The 18,204-nt window shown below is 42.8% G+C and overlaps 1 protein-coding gene and 1 long non-coding RNA gene across 4 annotated transcripts in view; one reads left to right on the forward strand and one right to left on the reverse strand.

Annotated features, from left to right (window-relative positions):
- Positions 1 to 118: 118 nt before the first annotated feature.
- Positions 119 to 15,400, reverse strand: LOC101948674 (uncharacterized). Its single transcript, XR_257491.5, has 3 exons — positions 15,178 to 15,400; positions 4,238 to 4,310; positions 119 to 3,162 (listed from the first exon to the last, which is right to left on the reverse strand). It is a non-coding gene; the product is annotated as an uncharacterized LOC101948674 (long non-coding RNA).
- STK24 (serine/threonine kinase 24) overlaps positions 15,372 to 18,204 on the forward strand; it is a 125,176-nt gene continuing 122,343 nt past the window's right edge. The window contains exon 1 of one of the 3 annotated variants that reach the window (XM_065592653.1): positions 15,372 to 15,743. In XM_065592653.1, coding sequence (XP_065448725.1) covers positions 15,702 to 15,743 — 42 coding nt within the window. In that variant the 5' untranslated portion in view covers positions 15,372 to 15,701. The remainder of the gene's footprint in view (positions 15,744 to 18,204) is intronic. The other 2 variants (XM_065592663.1, XM_065592672.1) reach the window with 2 other exon arrangements.

Below are 18,204 nucleotides of genomic sequence, written 5' to 3' on the forward strand. Positions count from 1 at the left end.
GACAGGAAGAGTGTTACAGTATAGCAGAATGTTCAAGAAGGTAACAGAAACTTGCTTCATTATCTGATCTCAAAGATCTATGCAAATCCCATCTAAAACATAGAAAAATTGCAGCATATTTTTCGTTTTCATAAAATACATTTAATTCAGTGAGAATCACGTACATTTTAACCCTATTCTTCTGTGAAAACATTAAGTATCCAAGTTCACTTCCTTATTTAAATTAGAGATGAGTTGACTTATATAACAGTATTAGCAGGAAATTGTCAAATAGCTTGTTACGCACACAACTATGACAAACAATGCAGTTAGACTTTACATCAGCCACAAAGCATGTACTACACTACAGTAACTTCATTTGAAGTATGAGTATCTCACACAAATGTTTTCACTGGTGGTGCACCAGCTATCTATCCTAATAATTTACAATAAAAACAGAATTAAAAAAAAACACTTCTTTTTTCCTGTTCCACCTTCTCTGCAATCCCATGTCATAATGACTCGCTAGCTGATAAAAGAGATCTGGATACCAGGCTTTGGATCTAATCAGTATTGCTGCCTAAACATCCAGATGAGTCACTATAAAGTGACAAGTGTTTGTCTCTGCCTCCACAGGGTTTGAATGTCCAGCCCCTGCTATCCCAGGTTAAGAGTGCAAGAACAATTTCTGAAGTTGACTTGTCACTGTCTGGTAGAATATAATGCTATTTAGACCACCAGTCTACTTGGAAGGATATTAGGCTTCATATATATTTTTTACTGAAGACAGGATATGCTCATATTAATCAAGTGACAATATGATACATTGAAGTTTGTCATAAGTGCAAGGCTGATTATAAAAATCTACTGTAACTTTGATTAGAAATGAAATCTGTGTACGTGCAGATTGATTTTAATCTTGATGTACGAATTTATATTTCCATATGCTGCTAATGTTATATATTACACAACACAAAGTTCTGCTATATTATTCTGAAATCATCTGGCTTGTTTAAATGAGAATCCCGGACTCCACTGGGACATTTAGAAGTTTACGTTCAACATTAAAGTGTCTTATACAAACCAAGTCCTTGCTACTAGCAGGGCCGGCTCCAGGCACCAGCTTAACAAGCAGGTGTTTGGGGCGGCCAAGGGAGAGGGGCAGCACCTGCGGCAATTCGGGGGCCCTCTAGGAGCGAAGGACCTGCCGCTGAACTGCCGCCAGCGATCGCGGCTTTTTTTTTCAATTGCCACCGCTGATCGCGGCTTTTTTTTTTTTGCTTGGGGCGGCAGAAATGCTGGAGCCGGCCCTGCTACTAGGTATTCTTTTCAATCCTCCTGCTGTGTCTGTCATCAACATACTGCTTTGGGTTGTTTTATTCTGTAGGCCTCATTAGAGTTTTGAACTAATAAAAGCTTAAATCGTCTATAGAAGGGAATACTATATATCCACTGCATGTAATTGCAATGTCCTCATTTAACACCATTAACTAGTACAACTTAATTATCATAAAAATCAGAGGTTTGGTTTTATTTGTATGGTGCTTATCACATCACTGGCCCTCTTACACAGGATAGGATAATGATGACAAAACAGAGAACTGCCTCCAGTGGCCCAGAAAGAACAAGCCAATCTGTCATCAAAAACAAAAGCCAAGCCAAAAAAAGAAATGCAAAAAAGGAGGCCAAGCCATCAAAGGCGAACAGATCCTAACAAGTCTTGAAGACAGTCGCAGAGGCCAGGATGCACAAAAGGAGTTAGGCATTGCAGCGCTGAGTGTCACAGCACCTAACTTTTAGATGTCTAGAAAATCACTGGAATTCACAAACCCTAAGTTAAGCGCTTAGGCTCCCTATACAATGCATGGGGAAAGACTGGCACCTTGGAACGATTCACAAAATCATGCTAGGCAGGGATCTGTCTAAGCTAGCCAATGGAAGATGCCAACTGGGTGTGTGAAGGACTTTTAGCCCAGCAGTTAGGGTACTCACCTGAGATGTGGGAGACCCTGCATTCAAGTCCCCCCTGTGCCTGAGCAGGAAAAGGGATTTGAAGAGGGATCTGCCACCTCTCAGGTGTGTACTCTAATCACTGGGCTATGGGCTATTCTGATGCAGTGCTCCCTCAGTCTCTCCTGTTGAAATTGCTGCACTGTAAATAAATAATTACATCATCACTGGAACATGGGAACTGGGTCTCCCACATCCTTGGTGAATATTCTAACCACCAGGCTCAGGATCCTGTACAAGGACACATGCCTGGTATTATGTGTGCAAATGTGTGTACAGCCCTTTCCCTGGAGAGCTTACAATTTAATTTGACAAGACACACATGTAAGAAACAGAGGCGGAGGGAGGATGAGCATATTAGCTAGCCTGTGGAAAACACAGGTTCTTAATTATGTGCTTAACTTGATGTTCCAAATCATATACATGTGTTTTAAAATGTTTTATAAATAAATATCAGCAATCCCCACTGGCATCTACCTAGTCATTATCATCTGGCAATTTCCGGTAGCCATCATGGTAGAAGTAAGTCTTGGGGAGGGATTTAAATGGGGAGAGGGCTGGGGCTTTACAGACTAATTCTGTGAGACTGTTGCATGCATAAGGGATAGAAGTTAAAGTATAAAATTATTTGTTTGAGATGGAGACAAACAAGGGTCAAATCTGTCATCACTGGTGAAGCAGGGAAAGGACACAAGATATAAGAGCAGACAAGTAAGGAGGGGCACAGTTGTGAAAGCCCTTAAAGTTAAGAACAGCAGGCTTGGAGGGCAATAGGAATAGGCACAGCCATACACCTTGGGCCCAGATAAAGGATTACTTCAATGAGATGTTGAATTGAATCCACAATTTTTTCTGCAACCAGGACAGCCCATGGAGAATGGGTGTTATTGTTTCCCTTCACCTTACACACAAAAGAATACCTAGACAGCAATATTCTACATACAACAGTCCCTGGATCAATTCCAAAGGGATCCCAGTCATTACAGGAAGAAGTTTACAATAATTGTGCCTTTGTCAGTGAGATCTATATTTGAAAGAAAAGGGCAGATGTTCCACACAATGCAGCAATGTCAGTAGATTTTCTGAAGTGCATCACAACACTGTAATCCATGCTGAAAGAATGACACCGAATGATCTCTCGGCAAATTCTGGACAGGAGTGGCAGCTCTCTTCCTGTAAAAAAAGAAAAAGAAGAAAATGGAAAAAAAGGGAGCCTACATAGTCAAACAAAAAGAAAAAACATGTTTGTAAGACTATGAGAGGGAAATGGTGCTTGAAAACACAACAGTTACAGTGATCAATATCTATTTCTGATTCTGATAATTATAATTCCTTTCACAATTAGAAGTAAATGCCCAGGAGATGAAAAAGGAACCTAGATTTCCAGCTGTCTGCTTATATGTATTCTATGTTTTTGCTGTTTTGCCTCTTCCTTGCAAGCCTTAACTGACTGTATTGTACCTCCTTGTTTAGACTCTCCCCACTTTCGCGTTATCTGGTACGTTTTTTTTTTAACTCTAAATTGAAACATTCACTTCAAGTGGATTGAAATATGTATTTCTATGGAACAATGAGGACTAGATTACTTGAATCCTTGTAAATTCATTTTCTTGAAAATCAATACCTTCACAGAGCTGTGTTTCTGGTTCTTCCCTATTGGTAAAAAAAATAGCTAAGGTATGGCATATCCTTAGGAGGGATATCCTATTTTCTAGGGTCTTTTCTTCATAAGAAAATTGTATCCATTTAACTCAACTTTAGTTAAATAGTTGCAATCCCCTTGGGTGGACACTTTTATTTTGCTTTAAGAGTGTGCCTTATATTGATTTAGCTTACACAGGTTCCTTACTAACATAAGATGAATTGATGATATAAGATAGTTTAAAACAAAAATAAGAGTGTCCACACATGGGGGTTGCATCTTTTAACTAAAATTAATCAGTTCAACTTTTTAATATAGACAAGGCCTGGAGCACTGAATAGGCAGAGCTACCTCAGGGAATACAGAATAAAGTGAATGGGGAGAGAGAGGCTGCATCACTGTATTATTTCTTCCTTCATAGGACTCAGGCTCTGGGGGTTCAGGGAAGGGTAAGTGACCAGCATACTACAACCCCTCTTCTGCTTCAAGAAGCAGCAGTCAATTTGTCCTTATGGTTTCACACTCCCTCCCTACATCTAGAGATAGAATGTACCCACAAATGTTAACATTAACATTCCAAGAGATTGTAAGAGAACTCCTACTCACTTATAGTTTGTCTTCTTTACTTCTCTGACTCATTGCAGGCCTGGTTCTTCCTTGCTCTGCTGACCCAAGAAAGCTGTAAAGCAAATGGATCCAGCCAGTGAGGAATTATCCCAGCATAACAGGAGTTTCTGCATGATGTGGAGCTGGTGTACTGGCTCTACATCAACCCACTCACAACCCCAGATGTAGGAGGCAGAGCTGCTAGGCTACTGCTATTCCCAACTTCTGGGACAATGGACAGACAGGAACAAGTCAGAGAAGCCCAGATGCTATTTAACATCCACTGCAGACTGAAGCAGCTTCTGGATGGCTTCAGAATAGAACAGACCTATGGCTTAGGGCCTCTTGTTGTCAGGGGAACCCTCAGTTAATCATGGCTTGAAGTTGTGTATAAGACATCTAAGTATATTTATTTTAAATTCTTGTTACAGTTTTTACCTTGTGCAGCAGAGATTCCCTTCTTCCTTTTATCACTAAAATTGACAGCATTGTGTATGTCAGATTGTAGAGTTTTCAGTTAAAACTGTCCCAGAACATTAGTAGTTTTATTTGTATAGATACAGAAAGGGAGCGAAGTATCATTGTTCAACCACTAGGTGGCAGAAAAGCACATACTAATAAAGACTTTAAAGGGGTAGCATCACTGGATTTGATTTATCAAAGGGCTAATTGCTTAGATTTTTTTTAATAAGGACTATCAGTCACAATTATTACAAGCACTATCTAATTATTAAAATTATCTAATACATAAATATAACTAATTGCTAGTGAAGATTACAGAATTTCTATATTTCCAGAAAAGCAACATCATTCTGACTGGTTGGTTCAAAGGCTACCCTGCAGCAACCATGTTGGCAGCCATCTCTACATAAAGCTAGTCTCACAAACAATAGCACAAAAATTATGAAAAGCGGTCTTGTTTTCAAATAGAAAATACTAAAATACTTATCAAAGACAAAAGCTGACCACAGTGCAACACCCAACACTGCTATACTAAGAAATGTTAAAATCACATTAAAATTAACCAGAGAAGGACCCAGACTCAAGAGATGTCTGGCGCCAATTAATACCACTTCAATTGAACTAGATTATAGCTTATTAAAGGTCTTTCCTTTTCAGGCCTGAACATCACACAGCAAGTTAAAAACCTGTGGTTGCACTAACCTGGCAAATAAGAAGTGCCAAATAACTATGCCAGTTATCAGCTTACAAGTGCAACTCTAACTTGTCTTTTTAAAAATAGAATTCATTAGCAAATATAACTACTGAAAAGTAAATCACAAAGCTGAACTTCTTTCATGATTGAGTAAAACTACAGTCAATCAAATGAAAATATGGTAACTAAAACAAATGCAGATGTATACAGACAGCCCTACAAAAGACTGCAAAGAGGTTTATTAAAAAAAACCCATAAATATTATGACTGAATCAAAACTATCCCTAAGGTGTAAATAAATAAATAAAACGACTCAGCCACATTTACAAAAATACTATAAATATTTAACAATTCCATTTCAGTACTACAAGGTACATGAAATTCAGACTATATTTATCCAGCAAATCAAGTTGTATTGTATAGTAATTTAAGTAATAATTAATACTACCTGTTTAAAGACCTACAAATAGGTAAAGAATGAACTGAACTACCCTGGCTGCAAAGTTTCTGTATTTCTCCTGTAAGAACTGGTGCCACTACATAAAGAAGAAACTTGAACTCTGGTACTGGAAGATTAAAAAAAAATCCCTTTCATTTTACTTCTAAAATGTATATGTAATTGTGAGGCTACATTTCACCACAGGTCAAACATGCTGTTTGATAAATTTGCTAACTGAAATTAGTCACTATCTGTAACAAGTTCACTCAGGTCTCCCAGATCCTCGACTAGTCCACTGACCACAAGAACATTTTTCCTCTGCTGCAGTTTCCACCTTTGGCCATTAGAGTGGGCAGGCAGAGTACCCGGTCCCTCTGTCTCTGCGGAGCAGAGCCTTAGCACAGGCACTAGTAGCAAAGCTACCCACCTTCCCAAGCTCGGCAGCAGGCATCTTCCATCTGTGTGGAGGTTAAGATAAGAGACCAGAGAAGCCCCACTGCCCTGTAGTCTTGAGATGGGGCATCTACTGGAGCCGACTAAGGGATTGGGGACCATAGGAGTGGGAAGTTGGAGGAGTTTTCTGAGAATGAGCAAGGGCTGCAGGAGCCTGGTTTGGGGACTAAAAGACTGGGGAAATGTGAAGCTACTGGAGCCTGCTAGGATGGAGTGGGACTGGTGGCTTAAGGAACTTGCTGGGTGACCTGCCAGTGGGGAACAGAGGAATGGGAGGGAGAGGAGATAGGGAGCAGGTACACAGGGCCTGCGTTTTTGCGTGTACATATTTGGTATGCATTCTAGATTGAATTTTCAACCTGTAATTGTCACACATGCATTATGGGGGTAACTGGGGGGAGTCATAAAGCAGAACACAAATAAAAAACCATAATTTATTCTCTTTTTATCATGTTCTTAGGCCAATCTCATGGTTCTGACTCATGATTTTTAAACTCTTGGAGATGGCAATATTGCAGATTGCTGGCACTAAAGACTGAAGCCTTATGTTTAACTACTGAAAAGATTTAATTCCAACAGTGCAGGCATTCCCATATTGCCCTGCTGTAGTATCTCAACTCTGCAAGGAACCATCTCTGCAGGTTTAAAGGCATGTAGAGAGACAAGGTTTCGAGCTTACACAGAGCTCTTCTTCAGGTCTGGGAAAATATTATTAATTATTATTATTATTTTTTATTATTATTTATTTTATTAGTTTTCCGAGACCTGAAGAAGAGTTCTGTATAAGCTCAAAAGCTTATCTCTCTCACCAACAGAAGTTGATCCCATAAAAGATATTACCTCACCCACCTTGTCTCGCTAATATCCTGGAACTGACATGGCTACAACATAAAGGCATACATAAAGGCAGGTAGGTGAGTTTACAGTCAGTCTTCGGTCTCCCTGCTCAGATTGAGGGTACTTAGTAGTGCCAGTTGTGAAGGCGGACTGTGTGGTGAAAACTACATTGAAGCTACCAACCCATTTCACATAGAACATCAAAAATCCAGCAGATGGTAATCTCTTTCAGTTGTTACTACTGACCCAGAGGGACTCAGCGCAATGACTGAGAGGTACAACTATTTAAACTTACAAATGAATTACCAGGTGAGTAAAGTGCTAAAATATTACAATTCAAGAAACTAAACAGTGCAGTTAATTATATAAGCCAGGGATCAGCAACCTTTGGCGTGCGGCTTGCCAGGGTAAGCCCCCTGGCGGGACAGGCCGGTTTGTTTACCTGCCGCGTCAGCAGGTTCGGCTGATCGCGTCAGCAGGTTCCCGCAGCCCCCATTGGCCTGGAGCGGTGAACCACAGCCAGTGGGAGCCGCAATCGGACGAACCTGCTGATGCGGCAGGTAAACAAACCGGCCCGGCCTGCCAGGGGGCTTACTCTGGCGAGCCGCCGTGCCAAAGGTTGCCGATCCCGGATATAAACCAATTTAACTTTTAACTTTCACTTGACCAATACTTGCCATAGTTTTGTTATCCAGTCATTATAGGGCAAGCCTCTCTATTCAACTTACTTCACATGGGCCATAATACAACAGGCAAGTATTTTAGATCTGTGGTAAAACTTATTGTCATGGGACACAGTTTTAAGGTACTGCAGCTCATCAGTATCACTGGGTCAACTTTAATGGATACATTAGTCTTTGGATTATGCTATCCTCAGATGGACACATTTATCAGTTTGAGAAAAGAATTGGTGTCCTCATTATAAAAATGAAATGTGAAAAGAAAACTATATATCATTCTGCTTTTGTGTTGTTTGTTTTAAATAAGAAACAAGATTTAATAAAATTAGACCACTTGGGGAAAAGATGCTAAGCAGCATAATCAAACAGTCTCATGTTTCTTAATGAGTTCTAGGTCACCATCCAATTTTAATTGTCTGCCTGGAATACTAAAATACTTGCAGGCACTTAGATTGTGCACATTATTAATAATAGGCATACCATATAATAGCGTTTTGTTCCATTTCCTGTTAAATCCCAGTGCTCATCCATTATAATTCTCAGTGCTCAGTTATTAGTGAACTTTCTTTAGTTGGTAAGGATGTCAATGAGACTGTAATTTTACTTGAAAATATACCATTGAAGGAAATTGGATGTATGTAGAACGGCATATTGTATATAAATATATCAACATACTATACATTTTCTTTAGGAGGGACACACAAAATCTAATTACTAATTTTTTTCAGCCAATATTAATGAGATGTAAAGGATAAACTTTTTTACCGGTAAATTGTGTTTCTCCAATAGATAAGGTCAGTCTCTAACTAGATGGGTTGTTTTTTATGTCATAATTTTGACATGCACAAGCAATCATTGTAATTGAAGAAGCCAATTGAGGTGGTCCTGAGGCTTGTGGATGCTTCCTTGGCCTGAATAGTTGACAAAGTAGTTACAAGCTGAGAGGTCAGAGACAACATTTGGCTGGAATGAAAAAGATGAAAGAAATGAAGTCTACATACGCTTACTTGAAGAAAACACAGAGAGAGTGTCTGTTTCCAAGGAGAACTACATTTCAGAAACAGGACAGAAGAACATAGATGTAATTCTGTGGATAGCATTAGAATAATCCCAAAGGAAAGGCATTAGAGACTGACTTGATTGAAAAACTCCATTTTACAGGAAGGAAAAATGGTCTATTCTCAGACTAGGCAGGATCTGTCTTGTAACTACAGTAGTTGGGATATGTGCAGCTTTCTCTCAGTACAATATGATAGATGGTCATAGGAACAGAAATTGTAAGTACCATAGCAAGGGTTTATAAAGAATGAGTCTTGCTAAACACACCTGCTTTAAAAATAGAATTACAAAATTTGTATATAAAGAGAACACAGTACATATCATTAGAATCCATTCCTGTGCAGACTTAGCAGTCCTGAATGACAGCCCCCACATCAGTGCAGTGCTTCAGCCCTTTCTGCCCTCCTATCTCTGATGTCTGAATACACAGATATTCATCCTTACTGCCATCCTGAACTAGAACAGGACAGTTGTGATCATGTTGATGGCACATTTATAGTGGGTGATGATGCATACATTAAAATGGTGAATATAGTACCAGGGCCAGCTCTAGGTTTTTTGCCGCCCCAAGCAAAAAAATTTTTGGCTGTCCCCACCCCAGCCCTGGGCTCTCCCCCCGCACCCGCACCCCCTGCCACCTCAGCCCTGGGCTCTCCCCCCGCACCCGCACCCCCTGCCACCCCAGCCCTGGGCTCTCCCTGTCACACCCCGTGCTGCCCCAGCTCTGGGCTCCCGCCTTCCCTCCCACCAGTGCCCCTCCACCCACACACCCCCTGCTGCCCCAGCCGTGGGCTCTCCCCCCACCCCACCTGCACCCTCCTTCCGCCCCAGCCCTGGGTCACTGGTAACTTGCTCCCAGGGCGGGTCATTCAGCAGGAATTTTGGATGTGCACAGAACACAGACAGGACTGGTTCCCATATGGTTACAGAACTGCAGTAAAGTGGAACAATTTTCAGCTTGTGTAATTGTAGGATATCTGGATGCATATTATAAGACTGTCCTCCATAAATGAGGAAAAGTTGAGGTGCCTTTATTATTCTTTTGTTCCACTCTTTGTTTCAATGGGGAATTTGCCAATGCAATATCCTGTCTTCCTTTTAAACAAATAAAACTAAAAAAAAAAAAAAAAAAAAGGCAATGGCTGTTGAAAATAGCAATTCCAGTCCTAAAAACCACTGGGAAGCATTTCTTGCTCAATTTTATCCTACTTTTTCTACAGCAAGTTACAGTGGATCAGTGTATTCGATTTGGGAGAAATGAAGTAACAGCTGCCCAAACTGAGCTTGAGCACTCCTAAATTTTGAGGTGTTCAAATCTGGAAGGCAGATGCTAGATTCCCTTTCTGAATATCAGCTAAATCTGGAAAGGAAAAGTCTATTTCTGCTTCCATGGCTCAGAAGTGGAAATACTCCTACGTGCCTGGTACTGTATCTAAAGCTGCTCAGGTCCAGTGGAGCCTCCCCTCCCTTACTTTTCATTTTAAATTCTAGTGGGATCCACATACCTCCCTTGCTTAGGCTTCAGATAGAGAGGGGCACTGTCCATTTAGTCCACCCAATTCTTTCTTTGGGGGCTGCAAGGTGAGGTCACACCAGTATCCCTAATCCAGTCTGGGGATGTCTTCTGAAGGGGGTATCTGGGCCAAAGCCTTCTACTCCTTGGGCATACTTGTTCCCCATTCACAGTGCCACCCTGCTCTAGCAGTGAGCTCTCCATTCACAGCAAGCTGCAGCATGAGGTTTCAGCTACCTTACTCCCTCCCCCTCCCTTTCCTGTTGATAGCAGCCAAGGGAATGCTGGGAAATGTAGTTCTTTCCCTGCTCCAGGGCTGGCTCTATAGGCAGGGAGCTAACCAAGGAACTACAGCTCCCAGGGCCCCCTGTTGATTCTCAGCGCCCAGGCTGGATACCTGCCTGCTGCCGCCGCTGCAAATGGGCTGCCCCAAGCACCTGCTTGCTTTGCTGGTGCCTAGAGCCGCCCCTGTATAGTACAGCATAGCTGGGGGCATGGGTCTCAAATTGTGGTCAGTGTTGAAGATGAATGGTGGAAAGGAAATATGGGATGGAATTAAAGTGGTTTAGGGCGCCTTCACTTTGCCTTTCCATGTAGTTGGTTAAGGAAAAGGTCAACCTTATGCCTTTAACTTATAATTACTTTCTGTTTATTTTTGAAGGTGAATTATAATATCCTTTATAGGCTCTTTAGCTTTTAGTTATTGGCAGGCATGGATAGCCTTATCTCCACTTTAACAAAGTTATTTTTTGTCTTGGAATATAAATTAACTTCAATAGATAATAGGAATTTCATTAATCACAGTTCTTCATTTGAGTTTTGTCATGAAAGTTTGCACATTTATGTAGGTCTGATTCCTTGATCTCAACCATCCTTCCTTCAGGCTTTGAAACACGACTATACAAAAATAACTAATATCAAAGATAAAATATGAACTGGTGGCAGTTTCCAATTTCACATATAGCTAACTACTAGATCATGTAATCTGCCTTAAAACTCATGAGTGCAAGTGCGGTATTTTTTCTGATATTATGCACTTGAAGAAAACTACTCAGCTGTTTTCCATTTAACCAAGATCAAAAAAGAATCTGAATAATTTTCTTAATGTCTGAAACACACCATTTGCCCCCATGTTCAAGTAACTCAAAACCAGCTAAATAGATTTCCTTCTAATTTACAGAGAAATTCACCTTTAGCTAGAGAACAAATGCAAGAAATTTCACCTAAAATTTTCTTTTTGAAAAATGCCTTCTCAACCATAACTATTGGACCATTGCTATATTATATGAAGGGTCTGATCCTGCTTTACAACTCACCCCAAACTTTGATGGAAAACTACCAGAGTAAGGGGAAGCAGGAAAAGGATATACCAGAAATTTCTAGGGTTTCTTATAGCTAGTTTGAATAATAAAGTCATTGCAGTTTCTTTATTTTAGTTTTATAGATTTTGAGTCTGATTCTTCTTGTTTATACCAGTACAATTCCACTGACATCACAGAAATGTTGTTGGACTGCAAGGGACCTCAGTAGGTCATCAAATCCAGTCCCCTGCACTGAGGCAGGACTAAGTATTATCTAGACCATCCCTAACAGGTGTTTGTCTAACTCAGGGGTCGGCAACGTTCGGCACGCGGCTTGCCAGGGTAAGCACCCGGGCCAGTTTTATTTACCTGCTGACGCAACAGGTTCGGCCGATCGCGGCCCCCACTGGCCGCGGTTCGCCATCCCAGGCCAATGGGGGCGTCGAGAAGCGGCGCGGGTGAGCGATGTGCTGGCTGCGGCTTCTCGCCGCCCCCATTGGCCCGGGTCGGCGAACCGCGGCCAATGGGGGCCGCGATCGGCTGAACCTGCCGCATCAGCAGGTAAATAAAACTGGCTGGCCCGCCAGGGTGCTTACCCTGGCGAGCCACCTGCCGAATGTTGCCGACTTCTGGTCTAACTTGTTCTCAAAAACCTCCAATGACGGAGATGCCACAAACCTCCTGTCAGGGTTCTCCCCCCCACACTCTGAATTCTGGGGTATAGATGTGGGGACCCACATGAAAGACCCCCTAAGCTTATATTTGACCAGCTTAGGTTAAAAACTTCCCCAAGGCACAAATTCCTTTCCTTGCTCATGGACAGTATTGCTGCCACCACCAAGTGATTTACACAAAAATTCAGGGGAGGGTCACTTGGAATCCCTATCCCCCCCAAAATATTCCCTTCAAGCCCCTTCAATCCCTTTCCTGGGGAGGCTTGAGAATAATATACCAACTAATTGCCTTAGCAATGTGAGTACAGACCAGACCCTTTAGGACACTAAAATCAATCAGGTTCTTAAAAGAAGAACTTTATCATAAGGAAAAAAATAAAAGAATCACACCTGCAAAATCAGGATGGAAGGTAACTTTACAGGCTAATAAAAAGATTTAAAACACAGAGGACTCACTTCTGGACTCAGCTTCACATTTACAAAAACAGGAATAAAACTACCTTTGTAGCATAGGAAAATTCACAAGCCAAAACAAAAGATAACCTAACACATTTCCTTGCCTTACTTACGATTTCTGTAATTTTAGGTATGTTTTCAGGAGATGTTGAACCTGATTAGTCTCTCCCTCCATCCAGAGAGGGAACAAACAAAGAGAGCCACAAACAAAACCTCCTCCCCCCAGATTTGAAAGTATCTTATTTTCTCATTGGTCCTTCTGGTCAGGTGCCAACTAGGTTATTTGAGCTTCTTAACCCCTTACAGGGAAAGCGATTCAATACAGCTGCCCAGGAGGGATTTTATGCTACCCGTATCTCTATATTTATGATACCTCCCTAAGTATTTTGTTCCTGTGCTTAACTATCCTTACATTTAGGAAGTTTTTCCTAACATCTAACCTCAATCTCTCTTGCAGCAACGTAAGCCCATTACTTCTTGTCCTGTCCTCAGTGGTTAAGGAGAACATTTTAACACTCTCCTCTTTATAACAACCTTTGACGTACCTGAAGACTATTATGTCCCCCTCCTCAGTTTTCTCTTCTCTGGATTAAACAAATCCAATATTTTAAATCTTTCCTAGTAGGTTATTTTCTAGACCTTTAATCATTTATTTGCTTTCCTCTTAACTTTCTCCAGTTTGTCCATATCTTCCCTGAAGTGTGGTGTCTGGAATTGGACACAATACTCCAGTTGAGGCCTTATCAATGCTGAGTAGAGTGGAAGAATTACTTCTCGTGTCTTGCATACAACACTCCTGCTAATACAACCCAGAATGATGTTTGCTTTTCTTTTTTTGTTGCAACAGTATTACACTGTTGACTCATATTTAGTTTGTGATCCACTATAACCCTCTTTCTACAGTACTCCTTCCAAGGCAGTCATTTACCATTTTGTATCCATTCAACTGATTATTCCTTCCTAAGTGCAGTACTTTGCATTTGTCCTTAGTGAATTTCATTCCATTTATTTCATACCATTTCTCCAGTTTGTCAAGATAATTTTGAATTCTAATCCTGTCCTCCAAAGCACTTGCAACCCCTCCCAGCCAGGTATTACTCCTCATTGAGTAACAGGCTTACCCTGTCCTTGGTTTTCCTCAAGCTTCTAATGTATTTGTAAAATATTTTCTCGTTACCCTTTATGTCCCTAGCTAGTTTAATCTTGTTTTGTGTCTTGACATTTCTAATTTTGTCCCTACATATTTGTGTTGTTTTTTATATGAATCATTTCTAATTTGACCTAGTTTCCTCTTTCTGAATTACTCTTTTTTGAGTTTCAGGATGTTGAAGATCTCCTGGTTAAACCATAGTGGTCTCTCACCACACTTCCTATTTTTCCTATGCATTGGGATAGTTTACTCCTGATTTGTGGTATGTCCACATTACAGAATATACCAACCTACCTGTGTTGTCATAGCTATGCTGACATAACTCCATAGTATAGATACAGCCTATTGACTGACTGAAGGGTTTTCTGTTGGTATAGAAACACCATCTCCCTGATCAATACATCTATGGAAACATTCTTCCATCCATGTAGGTATGTCTACACCTGAGGTGTGCTTTTTCACACTCCTGACCAACAGAGCTATGTCAACCTAACTTTTAAGTTTAGACCCAGCCTTATGCTGGTGTGAGAGGAAAATCGGGTCCTCTGTGTGCATGATCTTTACTGAATGGGTGAGGTTATAACAAATGACTGGTGTTAAGGAAAAACATTTAATCCTGGTAATAGAGGAATACGCATATGCACCACTGGAGGATAAAATACGATCTACTCAAATGTTCATTAATTGGCAGTTATCTCACCTTCTAGTCATCAGTTTACAAAGAGGGCCCAAGCCCAGCGAGCTAAATCCAAGGCACATCACCAGGGTATATCAGATAAAAGAGGTAGTAGCAGTTTCCTGTAGATCAAGCGGCAGTAGTATGTAGTTTTAGCACAGAAGATACCAACTTTGATGTCATTTAAGCACACTGGAGCTGACGACAATAGATATTTATGGGGTTAAAGGCAGGATAACCCCGTGGTAGCTAGGAATTTCATTATATAGTAGTGTAGTGAGTCTGCAGCTATTCTGGGGTGGGGGGTTAGAATGAAGGAGAATTAATCTGGAGCCTCTTTCACCTGGATGTGTGTGTGTCTTTTTATGCAAACTAGACTCCAGCACTAGGACAATGCTCTTGACAAGGCAAAGGAACACTACGCCCTTCCTCCCCAATGCCAGCACGGCACACAGGTTCCCCCAGACAAACACCGGGGGCTGCCCCCTGCAAAGCACTCCGCCCCTCAGACACTGCTCCCCGGGGGCAGGTCCCCGGCACGCCTACCTAGAGACACCCCCAGGGCGCAACCACTCCCGCGGCGATTCGCCCCACTCAGCTGGACGGGGGAGGGGTCTGAGCAGGCCCGATCCTGGGGAGCTTAATCCCGGGCGCTTCAACTGGACACACCCGTCACCAGCATCGGGGCGCGAAGCTCAGGAACTGCCGCGTGCCACCGGCGGGCACCGCCCGCAGATACTGGGAGAGGGCGGGGCGAGCGCGCGCGCACGCACAGCGCGGCAGTTGCCCCTCGCGCGAGGTGGTTTGCGTTACGCTAGCAGTGCCCCCTCCTCCCCCCCCCGCGCTAGACCAGTAACGGCCGCTCAGTGCGCGCGGAGGAGGAGGTTGGGCTCCACGCTGCGTCTGTGACGGGACCTGAGGGGCGGGGGGAAGTAGCGCTAGGGAGCCCCGGCGCGCAGACACGCCGGACCGCCGCCAGTCGCGCGGGGAGGGGGCGATGAGCTGATTCCCGTCGCTGGAGCAGCCCGAGAAGAGCCGACCCCCGCGTAGCGCGCATCGCTGCCGCCGCCATGGCTCACTCCCCGGTGCAGCCGGGCCTGCGGGAGATGCCGGTGAGAATCTAGTCCCACCCGGCCGGGGGGTTGCGGCATGAACGGCCTGGGGGTGCGGGTATCCGTCCCTGGGGGGGCTGCGCAGCCTGGGGTCCGGCACGGAAACGCACCCAGAGACCTCAGGGGTGGGGGCGAGAGGCCGCCTGCGGAGATCCGCCTCTGCGGCCCAAACCTCGCTCCCTCCCTTATGTGCTGCTGCTGCTGCGGGGGTTGGTCTTTGGCTGGGCGCGGGGGGAGGATCGGGTGCGAGCAGCGGCTGCAGGGCGTTTGGGGGGCGAGTCCCCAGGGCGGTCGTGGTGCTGTCGGGAAACGCAGCTTGGCTCTGGCACTGCCCCGTCAGTTCGCTGAGCCGGGCCGGGCCGGGGCTCCTCGTTTGGAAACAAGCTGCGTTTGGCAGAATAAAGCCCGAGGTGGCTGGACCGTGCGGCTCGCCCCCTTTCTTGCCCGAGTGGAGGGCGCGAGCGCGGGTTTCGGGAGCGCTACGTTCCGCCCCAGAGCCCGCATCTTCCAGGCGCTTCTCAATCGCCTTCAGCTCCTCGCTCCTCAGCTGAGTTTGGAAACACAAACCCTCCCTGCAATGGAAGAGCGTCGCCCTTCAGGGCGTGCTGTCGTGTCCATCCCTGTAGGATGGTCTTTGGCAGGCAGGGGCTGATGGGATGATGTTTGGCCAGGGTGTTCGGGGTTTTTGTTATGTCCTATGAGTTGCTTAGTTAGAGCTGGTATGTTGGGTGGAGATGGATGGCAGGAGAGAGATCACTTGATCATTACCTGTTAGGTTCACTCCCCCAGGGGCACCTGGCATTGGCCACTGTCGGTAGACAGGATACTGGGCTAGATGGATTTGGTCTGGCTGTTCTTATGTTATGGAATTTGCTGCTGGGGTTACATTTATATTATGACTTGTTTCTGAATAATTGTCAAGGGCTCCTGATCCCTGGGATAGGCATCCCTGTCTACTTTATCTTTACTAGTCCAAATAAAATAACAAACCACTTGCAGAGAAATCTTAAAACTGTCAGTATTTGTGTATTACTATAATATTCCCCGTGTATCTTTATTATACCTTGCATGCTACTTCATGAGATGCCACTTTGAGCCCCCTTTCCTCCATTTTTGTTTTGTTTTGTAATTTCCTCAAATTACTTTTGGGGTTGACATTTTTATACTTGGTTTTAGCTTAAAGGTGAATTTATTTCTGGTTAGTTTTCCATCTACCAAATACACTAATTCATGTTTTTCTGGGCTAGCATAGCCTGGAGGTTTTAATTGAAAACTTCACATTCGTATAACTTTAGAGGAATATGTACTTGCAAAAGCGTAGGGGGGAAATGGATGGGAAAGAGTTAAGAAATAGTTAAACATGTCATGTACTATACATGCACAGTGTTTTGTTTTTTTCTTTTAGATTGTGTGCACTCAGTCCAGTTATCCTTGTGCTCTGCAGGGCTCCTGACTTTCATGTACTCTGCCAAGTCATTCATCTCCTGCTGATACCCTTGAAATCACCCTTTATTTTTCAGAAGATTATTCTTAGATGTTCAGTATGTGTAGGGAAAAGTTATACTATGTATATATTTTGTATTATATTTCATAAAGAGGCCATATGGCTTCATGGAACTTTAAAAATGCACCAACATGAGAAGCAGTTAAAGCCTCATTTATTACATTATTGCAATAGTGAATACTATAGTTAAAGGTCACCTGCAAGTGATTTTAAAAAAGAATTGTATGTGGCTTTTTGCTTTTGTATGCTATATAGACTTGTATAAAGAAGGCCTGCTTTTCTGTGTCATTGAAGTGCAACTTACAAATGTAGAATTTTTTTTGTTACATAACTGCACTCAAAACCAAAACAGTGTAAAACTTTAGTGCCTACAAGTCCACTCAGTCCTACTTCTCTTTCAGCCATTCGCTAAGACAAACAAGTTTGTTTACATTTATGGGAGATAGTGCTGCCCGCTTCTTATTTACAGTGTCACCAGAAAGTGAGAACAGGCGTTCGCATGGGACTTTTGTAGCTGGCATTGCAAGATATTTGTGTGCCAGATATGGTAAACATTTGTATGCCCTTTCATGCTTCAGCCACCTTTCCAGAGGACGTGCTTCCATGCTGATGACGCTCGTTAAACAAATAATGTGTTAATTAAATTTGTGACAGAACTCCTTGGGGGAGAATTGTATGTTTCCAGCTCTATTCTGCCCACATTCTGCCATATATTTCATGTTATAGTAGTCTCGGATGATGATTCAGCACATGTTCATTTTAAGAACACTTTTGCTGCAGATTTGACAAAACGCAAAGAAGGTACCAATTTGAGATTTCTAAAGATAACTACAGCACTCGACCCAAGGTTTAAGAATCTGAAGTATCTTCCAAAACCTGAGGGGGATGAGGTGTGGGAGCATGCTTTCAGAAGTCTTAAAAGAGCAACACTCCGATGCGGAAACTACAGAACCTGAA

Source organism: Chrysemys picta, chromosome 1, assembly GCF_011386835.1.
Source record: "Chrysemys picta bellii isolate R12L10 chromosome 1, ASM1138683v2, whole genome shotgun sequence".
Classification (NCBI taxonomy): Eukaryota; Metazoa; Chordata; order Testudines; family Emydidae; genus Chrysemys; species Chrysemys picta.